A 21,366-nucleotide genomic window follows, 5' to 3' on the forward strand; every position below is an offset into this window, starting at 1 on the left:
ATAGTATAATATTGGTATGGCAGATTTCTGTAATAAAAGACAAGCTTGTCAAAAGTCTACAAAGATTTATGAAGTGACCTTAGCACTACCCAACACTTGATCAATTATATGACTAGGAGTCCATTCATGTCATTTGTTATATTGTGATAGTAGCACTCAGTCCAATTAATATGATGGATTTTTGTCTGTTTGCACCTTAAGGGGGAGGAGTGAGACACAGACAAAGACCAAGAGCACATGTCTAGAAATGATCCATTAAATAACAAAAACAGATATTCCACAGAAGGACAATTTTACATTGCATATACACATATTTTTCTATCTATAAATAATCTGGCCTCCATACATCACTCAAGTGCTGCTTTACTCATGAAAATTTAAATTCTATTGACAGTATGCATCCGAGACGGCTAATATTTCTATCCCGCTGGTTCTTTTTGTAATCATAAAGAACGCTTTGATTTCTAATTGAGTGTCGATTTCAGCCTTTACTAAAGAGATGACTAATTCTGGGGTGTCACACAGTGCCTCTACAATGAACTCCAGCACAATACATGGTTATGAAGATCTGAAAGAAATGTTTTCCCTGAGAGATAAGATACGGGAACACACACACTCCTGAAGGACATGCAGACAAAAGCAGCACTCTAATAATACAGGAAAAATGACATTAATAGAGGCACAGAGAGACGCTCTCTCAACCACGACGGAAAGCAAGAAATTGCACACCTCCCTGGCGCCGCACCTAAAGAAAGGTTTGTGACTAGCCTACTTCATCCAGCCGAAAGGAGGTTGAGGCAGCCTGACCCTGACCTACTGTATACAGTGATTTTTCAACGATTGTTGAGAGGGACATTTAAGTGGGAAAGCTATTTGAGTCTTTACAGCTCAAGACGATGTTGCAAGAAAACACATTTCCCATATTCTGTTTAAGAATTTTGTCAGGTCCCTACCTGAGAATGAGCTTCTATGATGGATATTCCTCTGAGAGATTGTGCGAATAAAAAACAACAACTTTAAAATAGCATCTGTCTGACAGTAGTTGTATATCAGTAACAGTGGTGTAGTAGTATCACTGGAGCAGAGAGCATTCAGATGAGAAATGGAGTGTGCATCTGTAACAGCTGTGTGCGGGGCAAACATTAGCATGCCCACCACTGACTAGAGGGAAGAATAATACTTAATGTAGTGAACTTTAAAGTTTTTTAATGAAATGTAAGGGAGAACTCTATAGTGCAAGAACCGTAGTTTGCTACCGCAGCTGCAGTTTTCAGCAAACAGGGCTGAGATGATTAAAACAATACCTACTTATGCATTTCAGCTTACTGTTAGGGTCTGTCCAAATGATACCCTTTATGTAGACTTCTTGTAACCTTTACCTACACATGCCAGTCCATATGACCATAGAGCAGGGTTCCCTTGAATCCTTCCCTGCAGAGTTTAGCTCCAACCCTAATTAAACACACTTGAATAAGATAATCAAGGTCTTCAAAGTTACTAGAAAATTACAGGCAGGTGAGTCTGATCAGGGTTATGAGCTAAACTCTGCAGAGCAGTGAGCCTCCATGGCCAGATTTGAGGAACCCTGCCACAGAATGTCCCACTTGAAGTGCTGTAGTCAAAGCCAGCTCCTTCCAAATTCGGGCCAAGACCTGAGTAGGTTGAGTCTGAGTCAAGACCAAGACCAAAATATGATCGAGTCCAAGTCAAGGCAGAGTCCTGAAAGAGGGACTGAATGATTCAGTGTAAATATGCTTCCATTGGGGTGAATAAAGTCTGGTTTCTTGTCACTTAAACCTATGTTTATGCACAACTTTTGTTTTAAACCGACTGAATTCATTCCGATTGATGAATCTGAATGTAGTGTTTACATGAACACTAAATAAAGTGATCAGATTGATGTGCGCATTTATGTCACAAGCTTCAAATCGGAATTAATTTTTTGACATGCGGACAATGCACAAATATAGTTTCCCACTGTTTGTGCATAATAAGCATTCTCCTACACTGCTTCTTTATTTGTTTTAAACAGCAGAATTAATATTTATCCATTTCCATCGGTTTTCAATCCGATCGAGTGTTTACATGCACTCTCAGTCGTATTAGAAAAGGAATAAACCACCCCTTTCAATCCAATCTATTGAACAGACTGAGCTCAATCAGATCTATTAAGGTGTTTACATGAAGGCTTTTCAGTCCGATTAATTACTAAAGGATTATTTGGTTTTATGTTTATTTTCTTCTTAACACCATTCCAGCATCTATGGCGATACTCATGGCAAGAACCAGTTAATCCATAAACAAGTCTGTCTGTCTGTCTAGAATCTTAAATTCACCTAAACTGCATGTCTTCGGGCAGAAACCGGAGTACCTGTCCTGGAGTAAACCCATGCTGACACAAGGAGAACATGCAAACTCCACACAGAAAGGCCTCCCTGCCGGGGCTCAAACCGTCTTCTTGTTGTGAGACAACAGTGCTAACCACTGAGCCACTGTGCCACCCCACTTGGTTTTTGTAAAATGTAGCCAATGTTTTCCCGTCCAGAAGTACCGGATCATATGCGCAAGTTGGCATAGACCACAAAAAGTATTCACAGTATTGTAGTACCTGAGACTGAATTTGGTCAGTAACGAGACCAAGACCATGAAAATTGACTCGGGATGGAATTGCAACCAAGTCTGGTCTTGAGTACTAAAACACTGCCTATTTATCATTTATGGTTTGTAAAGATACTCATGAGAACACCCGTGATGTCCCTTTGAGCAAACCCCACTGGTGTGTACTTCACAATGATTTGCTGTCCAATATTCTGTGCAACAAAAATTGGCATTAAATGGGACTCTTGTGGTACTCCTGTTGGTGATGTCATTAATTAGTTTGCTCCAAAGTCCACACGTGAATGTGCGACACAGTTGCAACTTGCGACACAGTTGCATAGACTATTGGACAACAGACCTCAAATCTGGGCCTGGTGGGCCTACAGTTTAGTTCCAACCCTAAACAAAGATGCCTGAGCAAGCAAACCAAGGTCTTCAAAGTTACTAGACACTAACAGGTAGGCAAGTTTGATCAGAGTTTCAGTTAAAATCTGCAGGGTGCTTGCCCTCCAGGGCCGGATTTGAGAAACCCTGTCGTAGAGTCTTGTGAGTTTCATGAGCATAAACAAGCAAAGACTACGAGACTAGTCCACACCAAGTGAGCCATTTGGGATTTCATCAAAGTGAGAAGCGCAGTGAGGGATGAGCATGCCATTTGCTGCTTTCACTCAGTCTTTTGTCTATGAGTGTCTCCAGCCTTTTTAAAAATTGTATAAGAAGTGGCCACTCTGTGGAATGACTGATAGGAGCACTTGTCTTCGTCTCCAACTGTCGCCGCATGTATTCTAGCCAACAAATAAAATGAAAGTCATCATTTACCCACCATATGCAAGAACCTCTGACAGTAAGTAAATGTACTCAATAGCCTTTTACTCTAGTTTTTGTCCCTACTGACATGAGTAGACTTGATTAAAACACTCATCACACATATTTTCACACTCTCCCATGATCCTTTTCTCATGTTTCCACTCATGTGGCAGAGCTGCTTTTACATCCCTCATCAGACGTCTTTATTAATGTAGCCAGCCTGCATCTTTGGGCTTACTGTAATAAAATTAAGTGCAAATGACCCCAAGTGGAAGGTTAATATGGATGTTGAGGTCTAAAATGCCAGTGTAATTTAAAGAGACGTGCCCTTGGTCTAGCCCCTACTTTTAATGTCTATTAGCCCATTTAGAGTGCCATCTTCCATTATGCTTCCCTAGAGCCTCAGTACTGCCCAGAGCTCTGTCGGTATTAGCAAGAGTCACTACTTGGCGTCGCCGTTTCCTCTGCCTGCTCTGTAGCCCTGTACATTTCATACGGACATATATTTGGCATTTCATCAAATGAAAATAAATGTCAGTCTATTGCATGGCCTCTCATGAACTGCCACTAAAAGCAATTTACAAATGGGAAATTTATGAAATATGATAAGCGCATTGTTCTTTAAAGCCAATGCAGTGTCTCTGAGGCTACAGAGGGCCTAATGAAATTCTGGCGGCATATTGCTGTAATGTGATTTGGGAGCAGGGGAGATCCAATCATGAGTGGAGTATGTTGGAAATGTCCTTGCAGCAGAGATACACGGTGCTACACATGTACAGACAGGCATCATGGGAAAATCTGTTTCGCTTACGCCAAGGCTAGCGACTGAGCTTATGAGGGTATTCCCTGACAGGTAATACCGTACAATGTTAGCACACAGACCCTTTAGCTTCATTTTCAGAATCTTAATTTATCCTCAGAGCATCCACAAGAGTCAGCTTTCCCTTGTAATATTAATTACACTTTGGCTTTTTTTTTAAAATTAAGTCAGAGGCAGGGAGCTTGGTTTAATTTGGCAAGTCCACAGTCGTGATACTATCACTCTCCGACAACCTCGAGGCTTCAAGGTTTATTAAAGTCCAAGTTAATTACACCCTCACTCTAATTAACATCATATTAAAGGCAAAGTTCGACCAAAATATATACAGATTGGAAGGGCAGGATGTGATAGATATTGTGTGATGGAAAAAAATGTGTCCATTTATAGCATAGTAGATGGAGCATTTCCTTGTGTCTGTTTGTGGCCGTTATGTTATTAAAAGCAAATTTGAGAAAGAAACATGAAGGAATATGAAAATTGAGAGTGGGACGTGACCCAAACAAGTTCAGATGAGGGTGTAGGTGTTGTTTAAGGAGTGTTGGCTACAATCCAATCTGGATGTAACTCGCTTCTCAACTAACCTAGTCATAGCATTGTTTGAGAAATTAACTAGCAAGTCACGATTGTTTCCCCGAAACCATAGTGATTTGTCACACACCTGTCTTTTGAACCATGTTGGTTCAACAATACAGAACAGTAGTTGATGACGTCACACAGGTGGTAGAGTAATAACTTTTGCTAATTATTCAATTTAAGATCATATTAGTTTCGGATTATTGCTGCAAATAGCAAAAATGGCATCTGAGGACAAGTATTTTTTTGTTCTTGTAAAATTTTCAACACACAAGTCAACTGGGTAAATGCAATGTTTGTATAGATGTTTAAGAGGTCAAAGTTTGCTAAATATATCGTGAATGAATAGTGAGGGAATGTTTTGTTTAATGTTTCTCTGCATTTGCTTGGTCAATGATAAGGTTAATGATAACAATAACTTGTAAGTTTATTTTTAGGTTTCATTTGGTTGCATTTTATATATAGGCTACTCATATTAATGCTACACCGTAACCATAGTACATAGTACGCTCCTCCGAAAGTTACCAGAATTTTACAGTATACACTGATTTTTTTTCCCCTGTAGTTGTAAATAATGTTTTAGATTAGAAGAAAATATTATTTAAGTCTTTTTACTTCAAAATTTCACATTTACTTCAGTGTGTTGCTTGATTTTTTTTTTTTCAGTGCATCACTACTGTGACACATAAAGTTATTTATATACCGTGATATATGTTTTTGATCATTTTACCAAACGATTCAGGTCAATTTCAGTTTCACTTAAAGTGTTTTCAGATTGTGTACACAACAAGTGACTTGTTGAACTAATCCAGAGATTTCCTGCCTGTGAGCTCTATAAGCTATAGTTTATCAAGGTCGATGCTAGACAAGGAGCTTAAAGAGGAATAATGGGGCTGCAGGGGGAAGTCTGTGAAGTGGGAGACATAGTGGCAAAGTCAATAAAAGATTTGGCCTGTAAGACTGAAGACTTATTTGTATGATAATCGAGAGCCGAGTACCATCACTGCTGAGCTGCGGGCCGCAGCAGTCCCAGTCTACCGGTTTAGACGAACAGCGCCGCTAGTGAAGCACGTTCTGCAAAAAGCTGTGTGACTGAGCATGATGGATCGAGTGTGTGTTTATGTGCAAGGCAACACATTCCTCTGAGGCCAGAGATGTTTATTTTATCATTTTATATGTGATTGGATGGTGTTTCTGCAAGGGCATGACTTAGGAGTAAATCAGAGATAAAGAGTGGCATTCATGTTCTCTCTCAATCTTAATGCCTGAAGCTTTATTTTAAGTCCAGTTCAAAGCAAAAGGCCAGACTGCTCCTTTCACTGTGAGAAGTGAAGCATCAACCCACACCAGATCTGAAATTCTACAGCTAGTCATGTAATATTTCTGAGTCATGGGTTATTGTCAGAAACAGAAATGCTCTTGGTTTAATAGACTGGTAAGGCAGTTTAATTTGGGCCTCCCATTATGTACTCGACACTGTCTGATCAAGGCAAGGTGAATACAAAATAAGGACAGCTCACTAAAAAATATTATGTTTGGATCATTTTCTTACTGCCTAGAGTGAGTAACTGCTGCTATGTTTTTAGTAGTGTAATTCTGCTTTCGGTTTTCACAATGTACTGTAGGTTTTTCTGTAACAAGCTAGTTTTCCAATAACATGACCAAATTCACTCAATACAGCTGTAGCTGTTCGCACCAATGTTCAACCTGATCTCGCAGGAAAACGTATAAAGTGGCAATTTTGTATGAATCCAGAAAATGTGAAACCTTATGTGAAGCCTCTCTTGATTTTGTTAGAGTTTGGTGTTAGCATGTTGCTAAGCTAACAACATGATACACTAATGAGCATAAGATACACAGCTTACGTAAATATTGATGAAATTACATATTTGATGAAAACTATATTTATCAATAATTTTTGCTATCCAATGAATTTAAATGTTTCTTGAGCAGCAAATCATCATATTAGAATGATTTCTGAAAGATCATGTGACTGGAGTAATGACGCTGAAATGTAAACTTTGTCATTGCAAGAATAAATTACTTAAAAAATCAGTTTGTACTGCATTTTTGATCAAATAAATGCAACCATGGCCTAACCTTAAGACCAACCTTTCCGTCGGAAACCTGTGTCATGACTTCAAATGCTGTCTACATATTGAATAAAGATCTACTTCATAAAAGGACCCCTTGCTGATGTAAATAATTTTAAAGAGTTTACTGTGTATCATATTCTAATATTTCATAAAAACAGTGGTCCCATACATGTCCATATGTCTTTGCTAAGCTTTGAATATCCACTAACCCCAAAAACAGCCCCCACTGGGGTGTCCAGTGTAACATTTTGGTATCACTGAGGTTTTTTTTTTTTTAGATGACATTTATTGAAGTTTCTAATTTGAATGCTTTTCATATTTTATATCATTTTCCATTTTCAGAAGCCATCAAAGGCCACGTTAATTTCCTGTGGGTGTATTAACGCTGACACTGAATGCTCCTCAACCAATGACTAGTCCCTCCCTACATTTTTTCTTACATATATTTGAAGCTAAATGGATTTTGAATGGTGTTTTGCTTGATTAGTTCTATTTAAACCTCAGGAAAAAAAAAAAAAGATTAAAAAACAATAATACAGTAAATTAGATCTGTAGATACTAATTATGCTGGTTTTCCATAACAGCTGCACTCTTAAAAATAATGATTCCGGGGGTCACGTGATGCTCTGAGAGTGGCAAGACGTGTCTGACCGAGCTCTTCGCCGTATATCTGAAATTTGTTATAAAAAGTCGTCCTACTCGTTTCAAAAGTGCATAGAATTGAGGATTAAGTGGTCAGGATGTCCCTTGATGCTTTTTGGTCGCAATCGGATTCAACAAACAAACAAGCAAAAAGTAATGCACGCCAGAATAAGAGTGCAGTCACTGAGCAAGATGGCGACAACCCAGGCCCAGCTGCCTCTAATGAGACTACGTTATCGGGAGATGCAGTAAACTGCATCGTCGAAAAAGTATCGATTGTTCTTGAAAAGAAGTTGCAGGCGATACGCGATCCAATCTCTGAAATATCAGGCAAGTTAGATAGCATGATTAAGAGAGTTAAAGAGGCCGAACAGAGAATCTCCGACCTCGAGGATAACAAGCTAACAGCTCAGCGCGCCTGGCATCTGTCAAGTCGTCCCTGCAAAAAACACTCGAACGTGTAGAAGACCTTGAAAACCGAAGTCGGCGTCAGAATATCAGAATCGTTGGTCTCAAAGAGGGCACAGAGGGGAGCGACCCGACAGCTTTTTTTAAAAACTTGGATCTCAGCCACTTTGAATGCAAAGGACGGATGGATAAAATTGGAAAGAGCGCATCGTACCGGACCACTGAGAAACGAAGGTGAACATCCGAGAGCGAGACCTGTGATCGTTCGACTACACAATTACAAAGACAAGAGACTGATTTTAGAAGCAGCGAGACGTTTGGGTGACCTTCGTATTGAGGGGAAGATGTCTCGGTTGCCGTGCAGAAGAAGAGAGCAGAGACGGCAGAGGCCCGTAGACGACTGCGGGAAGCAGGATTCAAATATGCCTTCATCTACCCCGCCACTATAAGAGTGTTCAACGCAGCCGGCAAAGACACATACCTGTCTACGACCGCGGAGGTGAACGCCTTCTTGGAATCGACTCAACAACTAGGCCTATAATATCCCCTCGCAGGTACTTATTGACGTACGAAATGTGCAAAGCACTATTCAATATATTCTGCAACTAATGCGGACAACTGTGATACACGTTAGCCTGTTTGGCTTGGAGCAACGTTGACACGAACAGTTAAAGGCAGGATATGTGATTTTTCAAAAACCCTTTAGAAAACTGATTGGGGGCCGAATAGCAAAACAAACTTGTAACCAATCAGCAATAAGGGGCGTGTCTACTCGTGATGTGGAGGAGAGAGCTTTCAGTGCATAGGACAGACATTACTACCAGAAATCGCTTACTCTGCCTTTAACTTATGACACGCAGAGAAAACATCTTCATGCCATGAAATTATGAGCATAAGACTCCCACGCTGTTACCTCTCTGCCTAATGTATTTCTGCCAACCCTTAACAGTTTCAGCCGGCGAATGTGAGAGGTTCACAAGTTTATTTTTATTTTTTGTGTTCTCACAATGTTACATCCCCCGTTCATGTTTGGGGCTAAAAGCTTTTTGTCCACCTGCACAGTTCTGTTTTCATGCAGGAGGTTTTTTGTTTTTTGTGTTTCAAGCTGTTGTGGTTTTCCTTTTTATCCATTTATTGTTATGCTTTTTATTTTCTCTTACAGTGTGTGCATTTTAAAACAGTTAATACATACACATCTAATTGGTATACTAACTATCAATGAGTAGTACAAATAGCTTGGAATCCACACGTACTTGGAATGTAAAGGGTGTCAACAATGTTGTCAAACGAAAGAAGATCCTAAATATTTTGAAAAGGGACAAAATTCATATTGCTCTATTACAAGAAACCCATTTGAATGATCTTGAGCACCAAAAATTTTGCAGAGACTGGGTTGGCCAACTTAATTATTCATCTTTCTCCACGAAAAAGCGGGGCGTAATAATACTGATCCATAAAAATTTACCATTTCAACTACAAACGAGCTATACTGATAAAGATGGTAGAATGGTCATAATAAAGGGCCTGTTGTATGGAGAGGAGGTTGTGATAGCAAATATATACGCTCCAAATACATACGATGAAGATTACTTTTCCCAGGTTTATAATAAAATAGCGTGCCTAGACTGTAACAATGTAATCCTGGGGGGGGACTTTAACTGTTATCTTAACCCAGATATGGATAAATCACCAGCAGCTAGCATAGCCCCTAAGATTGCTAATATTATCAAAACCTCATGTCAGGAGCTTGGTCTGAATGATATATGGAGATTTTTAAATCCTACTGTTAAGGCTTATACATTTTATTCCTACCCACATCAAGCTGCTTCACGTATTGATTATATATTTTTTTCAAATCAGATGATAAGATTAGCTGAGAAATCTGATATAGGCCTGATAACTCTATCAGACCATGCACCTGTACCGTTACTATGTTACCACCTCGACCTATATACCAATCATGGATAAGAAAACTTAATCCCTTCCATCTCCTAGATGAGAAATTTGTTGATTACTTAAAAGAACAGACAGATGCATATTTTCAATGCAACGATTCAAACGGAATGGACCCTAGAACAATATGGGAAGCTTACAAGGCTTTTCTGAGAGGAATGATAATTGCCTACACTAGTAAAAAGAAAAAGGACTTGTTATTCGAGCAAATGAAACTAGAAAAGAGAATTATCACAATAGAAAAACAGTTTCACTCCTCAAAATCAGCCCAAATTCTTGTTGAACTTAAATCTCTGAGAGCTCAATTAAACCAATTACTTACTAGGAAGGCAGATAGGGACATATTATTTGCAAGACAAAGATTTTTTGAAATGGGTAATAAACCCAATCGCCTTCTCGCTAGGTTAGTTAAAAAGATGTCCATAAAAGGATATATTCCAGCAATTAAAGATCCTTCTGGATGCAGAATAACAGAAAACAAAAAAAAATAAATGAGATGTTTAGACAATATTACGAAAACTATATAGCTCAGATATAGATACACAAAGTACATTAGAAAATACTTTTTTCAAAGATCTTCGCATTCCTAAAATAAACAATAAACAACAAGAACTCTTAGAAGCCCCCATTTCCCTATTGGAAATTAAAAGTGCAATAAATTCTTTACAGTCAGGAAAATCTCCAGGGCCTGATGGCTACCCAGTGGAATTTTTTAAGATTAGGAATGATAAAATAAGTGAAAGCTCTTGAAAGCTATCAATACCTCATTTCACGAATCTAAACTGCCTAATTATATGAATGTAGCTAATATCACTGTAATACATAAAAAAGAAAAGGATCCAGAGGAATGCAGCTCTTACAGGTCAATCAGTTTGTTAAATGTAGATTTAAAGTTTCTAACTAAAATCCTGGCTAAACGTCTTGAACATGTAATTCCCGACATCATAGACCCAGACCAGACAGGGTTTATAAAAGGCCGCCACTCCTATTGTAATACTAGAAGATTATTTAATATAATATGCCATCTTGATCAAAACTCCATACCTGGAATCTTACTAGCGATGGATGCCGAAAAAGCATTCGACAGGGTGGAGTGGAGTTATATGTTTGATGTTATGACCAGATTTGGAATTGGCGAAAACTTTATAAAATGGGTCAGATTGCTCTATACGTCACCTAAGGCTGCTGTATTAACTAACGGCATTCTCTCTGACTCATTTGTGCTTCATAGGGGAACTCGTCAGGGCTGCCCCTTGTCCCCTTTACTATTCGCCATAGCGATAGAACCCTTGGCAATTTACATTCGAAATAATCCAAAAATTCACGGTGTTAGTATCGGTAATAGACATCAAAAGATACTGCTTTATGCTGATGATATTTTGTTAACTATAACTAACCCACAAATGTCATTACCTGAATTAATGGACTGTATTAAGCAATTTGGAGTCATTTCCGGATATAAAGTTAATTTCCACAAGTCAGAGATAATGCCGTTAGGATCACTAAACATATAAACCTGATGATGCTCTGTGGGTAGATGCAGAACAACAATTCTGTAATCCAGTCTCTTTGGTTAACTTATTAGACCAGAAAACCCAAATCCCTGACAAGGTAAAAGGAAACCCACTCATTATTAGGGTTGTCAAAACATGGTCACAGATCAGAAGGTCTCTCAAGTATAATCAGAGCTTGCCCATCCTATCCACACTGACTGGTAACACAAATTTTCACCATACTAATATGGGCTCTCAATTTAGTAGCTGGATTCATGTGGGAATATACAGGATATACGACTTATTCCACAAGGGTGTTTTTATGTCGTTTAATGAGTTACGCTTAAAGTATAATATCCCCCAAAAGGATACTTGCAGATAAGACATTTCGTCCAGACTAGACATGCTAGTCTTACGCTGAATAGCTCTGATGTCTTTTTGGATAGATTTTTTCTTAAGGATACTGAAGTTAAACACTGCATATCCAACTTTTACTCTATGATAAGCCATCACAAAGCAGACAATCTGATTTTGTTGCAGAAGGCATGGAGTAAGAATTTAAAATGTAACATTGACGAAAATGTCTGGGAATATATTATTAGACCACCATTGAATATCTCAGTCTGCAATAGATTTAAAGAAATGCAATTTAATATTGTACATAGAGCCATATGTCTCCAAATAAATATAGCAAAATAAATACTACTGTATCTCCCCAATGTCCTAAATGCAATAATAGTATTGGAACATTCTTCCATTGTCTCTGGAAATGCCCTTTGGTTGTTGATTTTTGGAATGGTGTTTGTGATAAACTATCTATAATATGTAAACAGAAGGTTACAGCATCCCCACTCATGTGCTTGCTGGGTGTATTGCCCTCCTCTTGTTTGGAATACTCAGATATCTTTAAAACTTTACTGATGTTAGGGAGAAAATTAATTATGAATAAATGGGTTGGTACTGAACCACCCCTAATTAGGGACTGGATAATCCTGATTAAAGAAACTATACTTCTGGAAAGGATTGGGAATATGTTAAAAGGTCAATCTAAATCATTCCAGAAGTTGTGGAGTCTGCTATGTATCCTTAAATGCTTTTTTTTAATAATTATTATTTTTATTTTTTTTGACATTGTATATTGTTAATGCTTCACTTATTCACTTTTGTCTACGCTGATTATTTTTGAAAAAAAAAAAAAAAATGATTCCAAAAGGGTTTTCTCAGCAATGCCATAGAAGAACCATTTTGAGTTTTCCACAGAATCTTTCATTGAACAGTTCCCAAAATAACCACTATAAACAACCTTTTGAGCATGGAAATGTTCCATGGATGTTAAAGGTTCTTCATGGAACCATCAATACCATTAAAACTAGTGACCGACCGATATTGGTTTTTTGACAGCCGATGCTGATGCCGATATCTTGGAAAGCAGGGTGGCCGATGGCCGAAATAATTTTATTTATCAAGTTTATTCAGTGAAATCGTAGCCTTTTGAAGTTTAATCGTCATATTAATCCATATAGCAATTCTTGTCTTTCCGTCCCCAAAGACCTCTGAAATTTGAGGTAAGTGCAACTCTGGCGTCCCCGTTGTTTGTGAGCAGTGGTGTGATGGCGATTTAAATAAAATACAGATTTCCAAACAATCCAAACATATGGGTATCCCCTTGAACTTGGTAAAAAGATAATCTGTTTACCATCTTGACTTGAAAATACTGTTTTCATGGTCAGTTTTTCATTTATTATTTGCTAATGTTAGTGAATGTTTACATTAGGGTGCACATCCTACTACGCTGAAATTAATAGGGGAGTGGCTGGAAACTAGCGACCTCTCCTGGTTGGAGATAGTATTAACATCATAAACTGAAAGCAATCTTTACGTGACTTGCTTTTCAAATGTTTTAAAATTGATCATCGGAGTCTAATATGATCCAGCTGGCCGTACTAAAAGACACTGCGGCCGTAAGACGGCCTTGTCAATCAACTAACGTGGGAGGGGCATGTGCAGAACTACGTCATTCTGACAAGAATCTCAAAACAGCCTGATTTGAGAAAGGGGATTTTAAAATAGGGATTTTAAAAAAACCACAGGGTTGATTTTTTTATCATTATAGGATGGATGTTTACACTCACTTCCAACACACATTTATGTTCAAACAACAACAAAAGTGAATTTTGCATCCGATGACCCCTTCAAATAAACATACTTATACTTCAGATGACAAAGTATTTTTCACAAATAAATAAATATTTAATAAATAATATAATTAAAAAGGAAGTAAACACTGTAAACAACAGGGAACTCAGTATTCTGGGAAGTTTGTTGTCAGCTCACAAGACTCCGGAAGCGGCGGTGTCCGCTCGCAGTTCCCCCGAGGCGGCGGTGCCCGCTCGCAGTTCCCCCGAGGCGGTGGAACTCGCCTCCGTTCTTTTCAAGGCGGCAGCTCCATACACACCGCTGTGGTGGCCACTGGTTCTGCCCTGGGTGCCCATTTCACCGGCTCTGCCCCAGTCCCCAGGTCCCCCGCTACCACACGGACCTGGGCCCCCCATCCCTCCCCCTACTCCATCCCCGCTCTGCCGTTCCCCTGGCCAGACCCCTGTTTACACGGTGTGTTTTCTGTACCGCGCCGTGACACCTATTTGCTGAATGCTGACCGCAAACAAGGAAGTATTATAATGTTTGCCTTTCTATTACTACAATATAAAAACCATTCTATCTGATTATTAGACAGACTTCTATCCGTATTAGAAAGAACTGTTAAACGACGACAGCGAACAAGAGGGAGAAAGTGAGCATTGTGTGCTCAGTCGCTGCCGTTCTCAGCGCCGTCAAAATAAAAGTCCCGCCTCGAACGCATCGGCCAAATAGGAAAACTTATCGGCCAATTATTGGCGATATATCGGTCGACCACTAATTAAAACCTTAATTTTTAAGAGTGTGGAGGAAATGAGGCTCTCTATATGCGTTATATGTGAAAAGGCACTCAAGTAATCTGAACAAACACACGCAGAGTTCAGGGAATGAGAAGCAGGGGAAACAGTTCAAAACAGAAGTTAAAAACACAAGCGTGTTTAGCAAAAATCAAGAGGATAGAAGTGGCTGGCAGAGTGTTGTTGCATTTATATATGTAGGCATACGTGTGTTTACGTGTGTGTGTGCACTAGAGACTTGCGTGGGAGATTAATAGAAGTGAGAGGTGTGAGACATGTAGGACAAGCTTTGGCGGAGTTGGACGCTGAATTAACCTGTCTGTCACTATTAATCGCCGCTCAGCTTTCTCCCGCACTTCATTCCCCGGAACTTAATGCCTTCTGCTCGAACCTAATCAAGTCCTTCTGACACAATGTTTGTCAGGTATTTCCCTCAAATAGCTACTTGCTTTTCCCTAACGTCTCTGTACCTTCTGCCACTTTTAGAAGAGTAAATACAACCTGACATTAGTGGCAATGCTCCATTTCCTGTCAGACAGCCAATGGGATGTTGTGTTGTCACTGGAATTTGATATAATTATATGCTATAAGAAATCCAACCTGCAAAAATTCTTCTAACAAAAAGTAACTTGAACAAAGATTTTTTTTATTAGGGAGTCAGTCTATTTTGTGTGAATTGAAAAATAATTTGCTAAACACGTTTTTAACAAATAAGTATTATTTATATAAGTAACAAATAAATTACTTAGATACTCGAGTATTTCTTCAAATGTTGTCTGAATGTTGTCCAAATGTCATCATTACTCACCCTCAAGTTGTTACAAACTTGTATGAGTTCATTTCTTCTGCTGAACATAAAAATTATTTTGAAGAATGTTGGTAACCAAATGGGGAAAATACTATGGAAGTCAATGGGGACCAGAAACTATTTGGTTACCAAGATTCTACAAAATATCTTAATTAAAATGTTCTATCATTTACTCGCCCTCATGAACAAAGTCAATGGAGTTGTTTGGAACCTCAGCGTTCTTCAAAATATCTTTAATTTTTTTAATAATGTCACACTGAAAAAATAAGGTCACACAATAACAGTCAGGATGGGTAAAAATAATTACAGATTTTACATTTTTGGGTGAATTATCACTTTAAATAAGCTTCTCTTCAACATTTTCTGCTCATCCTTCTAGGTTTTTGTCATTTAGAAAGTGCTGGAAATCTAATTTTCAAACAACTTAGTTAACATTTGTTCTTGAAAGAGTGAAGCAATTCTGAGATTCTAAAATGAAGCTCAGTTCTACAAACCATTTTTTTTATGGGCATTGTTTGCTTCTTAAAAGAAGGACAACTGCACAAAATACCCTTTCCACCCACCAGGACACCATTTTATGGATCACAGGGAAGACCTAAGAATTGCAGAAGGCCACTGTGTATTGTCTATCTATTTAGCTATCCAGACATTTGTTATTCATGTAAGGAGGTGATAGTGTGGAACACAATGCCACGGGATCTCCAGGGACGAGGAATTACTGCCTCTGACACACACACACACACACACACACACACACACACACACACTTTGTTTATTTGATTGTGACATTACTAGAAGTCAACCCCAAAAGCATATTTTGTCAGATTCTGCTCACTTCTGGGTACAAATATGGCAGATAAGTAGGTACACACACACACACACACACTTCATGCGCTGCTGCCAAACTCCAATGGCTCTCCACTGGGCTTCAACAACAACCACTGGGGCCAAACGTTGTCTAAATAAATAGTTTAACCAATGAACGAAAATTCTTTATTTACTCACCCTGATGTCATTCCAAACCAGTATGCTGTTATTTTGGTCCATTAAAAAAACCTAAAAGAATCATTCCTGAAAAATCTTCATGCAGCTCTTTTGATGTTTTTCATACAGACGGCAGTTCATAGAGCACATCCCTGAAATAAAAGGTGGCCCACTGGAATAAAGATCAAATTATATCGATTTATAATTATATCGGTAATTGATCGATATGAAATCACAATTGCAATATGGCTTAGTGGGATTATCAAATTGCAAAGGTGAAGGTTTCATGCATGTCACTGTGTTCTTCTACAAGCACGATTCACCGTTTTAGCATCTCAGAGCAGTAATTAAGTATTTTTTTTAAATTATTATTAGAAATTATAATTATAGAAATTAAAAGCATATACAAAGCAGAATAAAGAATTAATGATGATACAGACATGCAATGTACACAAATATACAAGTATTCATGTAACAATAAAAGTAAAATGTAAATCAGGGAAGAAAGAGAGGAAAAGAAAAAAAAAAAAATTTGAATAAAAATTATTATTTCAATAAATTGGGGGGTGGGGGATTACTTAAGTGCCTTTAAAGATGGAAGAATACATTTTTATCAACATAGGTTAATTAAGGGTCCCATATTTTATCAAAATTTATAGTTGATCCCCTGAGAAAAAAATTTTTTTTATATGTTTTTAGAAACATCATTAAGTCCCTAAGCCATAATTTAGGGGATTTAGGTGACATAATTAAGCAGGTTTAACATATATTTGGGAACATGTGCCGTGTTCACATCTGCACACTTGCATAATTTCTGACGTTTTGGACAAATGTTAACAGCATCAGATTTACAATGAAAAGCTTTTATAAACCTGTTATTTTATAACCTGTTAACAAAACACTCACTTCAGTTTTCCACCGAAATAAAGGCTTGAGGGTTTAGGCATAACTTATTAGTATTCTAACTTCACTATTGTAGTGTAGAATAAATATTAAAAACATGGTTGTTGTTGTTGTTGCTATTAATATAATTGGACTTCTAGAAACAACAGTGTAAATGTGAAGAGGACTGCGATACTAACACAATTAAAAAGAGATATGCACTCTATAGTCCAGACAAAAAAGTTAATGTAAACTATGCTCAGTTTGATCACTGAAACAGTTGGTTCTTGTAAAGAGAACAGCATAAAAATCCTTAAAAGTAACTAGAAAATCAAATATGTTATAGTTCTCGCATGCTTCATTACCAAACCACACTGACGTGAGATTTGACATGTCTAACAACCCCATATTTGTTTGAGAGCCGAAGCTAAAGGCTTTTAGGAAACAATAATGTTTTGGTCTATTTCGCAAACAAAACTAACATATAGATTCAGAAGACTTGAAATATAGTACACAAGTCCTACGGACTACTCTAATGATGCTTTTTGAATCATCATAGTTATCGCTATAAACAGTCATCAGATGGAAAAGAGCAGCATGATGATTCTTCAAAAAGTCTCCTTTTATGCTGCATGAAAAAATAAGAGCATATGAGTTTGAAGAGCCAGTAAATGATGACAGAATTTGGATTCCTTTAATGCCCACATTCTGTTTAAATTGGCATAAAGTGATTTGCCTACTTGGACCTTTCTGAGGTCTTCCTGTTTAATTCAGAGCCGAAGGAGCCAGACGTCCTTATGTGAAGTCCTCAGGGAGCCAGGTTGAGCAGGTTAATGTTTCACACACACACACACACACACACACACACACATACACATACACATACACATACACACACACACACACACACACACACATACACACACACACACACACACAGAATTGGATTGTAAGCTGTATTCAGTGGCAGTGTTCAGTGGGTTGTCTGTACAGGAAACAAGCTTCTCTATCTTAATCAGCTGTACTACAAAACGCATCCACAGGGAGAGCGAAAAACGATGGCGTTCGCCACCCCCGCACGCTCTCTGATAGGCAAATAGCAGAATCAATCCCCAGTAGGTGAGGGTGATTAGATATGATTTCGGTAATGAGATCCCTTTGAAACTGTCAAATGGAGGCTGTTTCATACGAGGAATTATCACCTGAAGTAGTCGCACCATTTACGAAGACATGTCCCCTACTTTTAACCCCCTTACGAATGAGCGCTCACCAATTAGTGCATTTTAAACGCCCACTCAGGAAGACCAGAAGTGAGGGAGAAACTCATTCTTATCTTTCTAAAGGACTAAAGTGTTTTGGTCCTCAGTCCTCACCTAGCAACGGAGTTTCAAGCATAAAATGCTGATTTTATTTCCCACTGTCTGTCTAAATGGCGTATTTAGCTCATGTGTACATTTAGGTGCTGCAGCATTCACAATGTACTTTGGTTTTGCAGTCAACATCATTAAAGAAAGCACTGAACACTCTTTCAAATGATCAGTTACAAATATTCAATCCAGTAGTTTTCTGCAGGAAATGCACATGGCATGAAAAACAGACAGACAGGCACTAATACCATCTGAGGTGTAAAAACATCAACAAGACATGTCCCCTACTTTTAACCCCCTTACGAATGAGCGCTCACCAATTAGTGCATTTTAAACGCCCACTCAGGAAGACCAGAAGTGAGGGAGAAACTCATTCTTATCTTTCTAAAGGACTAAAGTGTTTTGGTCCTCAGTCCTCACCTAGCAACGGAGTTTCAAGCATAAAATGCTGATTTTATTTCCCACTGTCTGTCTAAATGGCGTATTTAGCTCATGTGTACATTTAGGTGCTGCAGCATTCACAATGTACTTTGGTTTTGCAGTCAACATCATTAAAGAAAGCACTGAACACTCTTTCAAATGATCAGTTACAAATATTCAATCCAGTAGTTTTCTGCAGGAAATGCACATGGCATGAAAAACAGACAGACAGGCACTAATACCATCTGAGGTGTAAAAACATCAACACATGAGATAGACAGAACACAAGCATGCACAAACCCAAACACTTGTCACTTCGTCTTTTGTTGTCTGTAAAATGGCTGTTGGAGTCAAAGAGATCAAAATGTGACCAGACTGCATAAAACAACTATGCAAAACAGAGACTGGCTTAAAACGTGGCGTGCTGCCTAGAAAGACAGCATTTGTGGGCATCACAAAGAGTTTTAAAACAGCCAAAATGTACAATACTAATGCTCACTTCTCATACTAACAATAATACTAATACTATGGTAACAGTTTACTAATCACACAGACACCAACACTAATAAATGCCCATATAAATGTTTGTTAACACTTTACTTGCAACCTTTATGTGTAATGCATTTTAATATTCATGTAAATGCTGTAATGCATTATCTATTTTCATTGTAGTTGTAGGTTAAAATGCATTTTATTTTCACATTTGTTATATCTGAAATTGGTTGTTTGTTAAGTGTTTTAATGCATCACATTTTCTGTTTAATAGTGAATAGATTAATAAGTATGTGTATTGTATTATAAATGTAGTTAGCCTACCAATGTCCATACTAGCATGCATACTAATACTATTTTATACCAACTGGAATACTTACTATATGTTCATACTAATACTAACAGCATACTAATACACACTCTTACTCAATCTAATGCTAATACTCTGGCTTTTATTAATATCAATACTGTCTGTAAAAAGGCTGTTGAAGTCAAAGAGATCAAAGTGTGACCAGACTGCATGAAACAACCACACAAGACAGGATAAACACAGTCTGTGTCTCAAAACCTAGTGTGCTGCCTAGCAAGACACTATTTGTGGGCATCACAAGATGCTTAATAAGTTTTAAGACTGCCAGAATTATACTAATGCTCACGTTGATCCTAATACTAGTATGGTAACAGTCTACTAATAATCCTAATAACACTAGTAGCTACTGATGCTCATCATAATACTAATTATATTACTAAAACGAATACAAAAACTAATAGCATTCCAATTATCTTATTAACATCGATGTCTATTAGTGACATAACCAATACCATTAGGTTACTAATGTATACTATACTATACTATACTGTCGTTAGGCTATACACACACTAAAACTATTGCTATTTCTAACCTAATTTGGAACACTTAGTGTATTCTCACACTAATACTAATAATAGTAAGCTTTTGCTGTTGGCAAAAGGGCTGTTAAAGTCAAAGACATCAAAATGTGACCAGACTGCCTAAAACAACTACGCAAGGCAGGATAAATAGAGGCTGTTTAAAAACCTAGTGTGCTGCCTAGCTAGACAGCATTTAATACGTTTTAAGACACAGCCAGGATGTACAATACATACTCATCATACTAATGCTCACACTGATACTAACACTATTAATAGCTACTAATGCTCATTATAATACTAGTGATATAGGCTATTACTAAAACTACTACCAGTACTAACAGCATTTAAATTGTCTTACGAATTGATATAACCAATACCAGTAGGTTACACATGCTCCTATACTAATATACTATGGCTATTATTAATGCAAATTGTATACTTAATGTATACTCATACTACGTACTATTATGCTATACTCACACTAATGCTATTGCTGATACTAATGTGATTCCCTGTGCAGTGCTCATATGCAGTTATTTAAGCGTGTGTCGTTGTTAAAGCACGCATGCAAACATAAGCTGAGGAGTTGAAGTTGCTCTACCTGTCGTCGGTCTGCCAGTCCCCGAGCAACAGGTCTCGGAACCGGTACCGTGGCGGCAGCGGCAGAACCTCCTTCTCCAGCTCCACCATAGTCACTCAGCAAAGCGCACAAACCGACGCGGCGTGGAAATGCCAACGCCTTCGCCCTCGTTTATCCCTCCGCCGTGATTGTTTCTGGTCGCTCGCGTACAGAAAGTGTTGTCATCACTCAGGAACGAGGGACACGGGTCTAGATCCACTATCACAGCAGCGACTGAGCAACTGGTGCCTCCCTGAGCTCAGCAGCTGAGACGAGACACAGAGCCTGTCTGGACATCCCGTCCACTGCTGACACAAGCGGGTTCACATCAGCTGAAGCAGTTGCCAGTTATTGCTGCAGTGCATTATTTCACCATTGTCCTGTATTGATTGAGGCATGTGCTATTTTGAGGGGTGGGAGAGTTCATTTTTTTATAATACATGTACTTGCAACCCGCTTGCAGTCATTTCGTCTGCTGCATTGTTGGAAAATGCATGAGAAAAGTCGACAACTCCGCTTTTTGCCTGATATGTCAATCAAAAAAGCATGCAGGTGATGAGAAACCTCATTTTTGTCACTG

The 21,366-nt window shown here is 38.3% G+C and overlaps 1 protein-coding gene across 1 annotated transcript in view; it reads right to left on the minus strand.

Annotated features, from left to right (window-relative positions):
- kcnt2b (potassium sodium-activated channel subfamily T member 2b) overlaps positions 1-20,910 on the minus strand; it is a 77,542-nt gene extending 56,632 nt beyond the window's left edge. The window contains exon 1 of the mRNA XM_016516151.1: positions 20,769-20,910. Within this exon, the coding sequence (XP_016371637.1) occupies positions 20,769-20,857 (89 nt within the window). The 5' untranslated portion in view covers positions 20,858-20,910. The remainder of the gene's footprint in view (positions 1-20,768) is intronic.
- Between the last annotated feature and the right edge of the window lie 456 nt (positions 20,911-21,366).

The sequence above is a fragment of the Sinocyclocheilus rhinocerous genome, unplaced genomic scaffold (genome assembly GCF_001515625.1).
Source record: "Sinocyclocheilus rhinocerous isolate Xijiao unplaced genomic scaffold, SAMN03320098_v1.1 scaffold115, whole genome shotgun sequence".
In the NCBI taxonomy this organism is placed as follows: Eukaryota; Metazoa; Chordata; class Actinopteri; order Cypriniformes; family Cyprinidae; genus Sinocyclocheilus; species Sinocyclocheilus rhinocerous.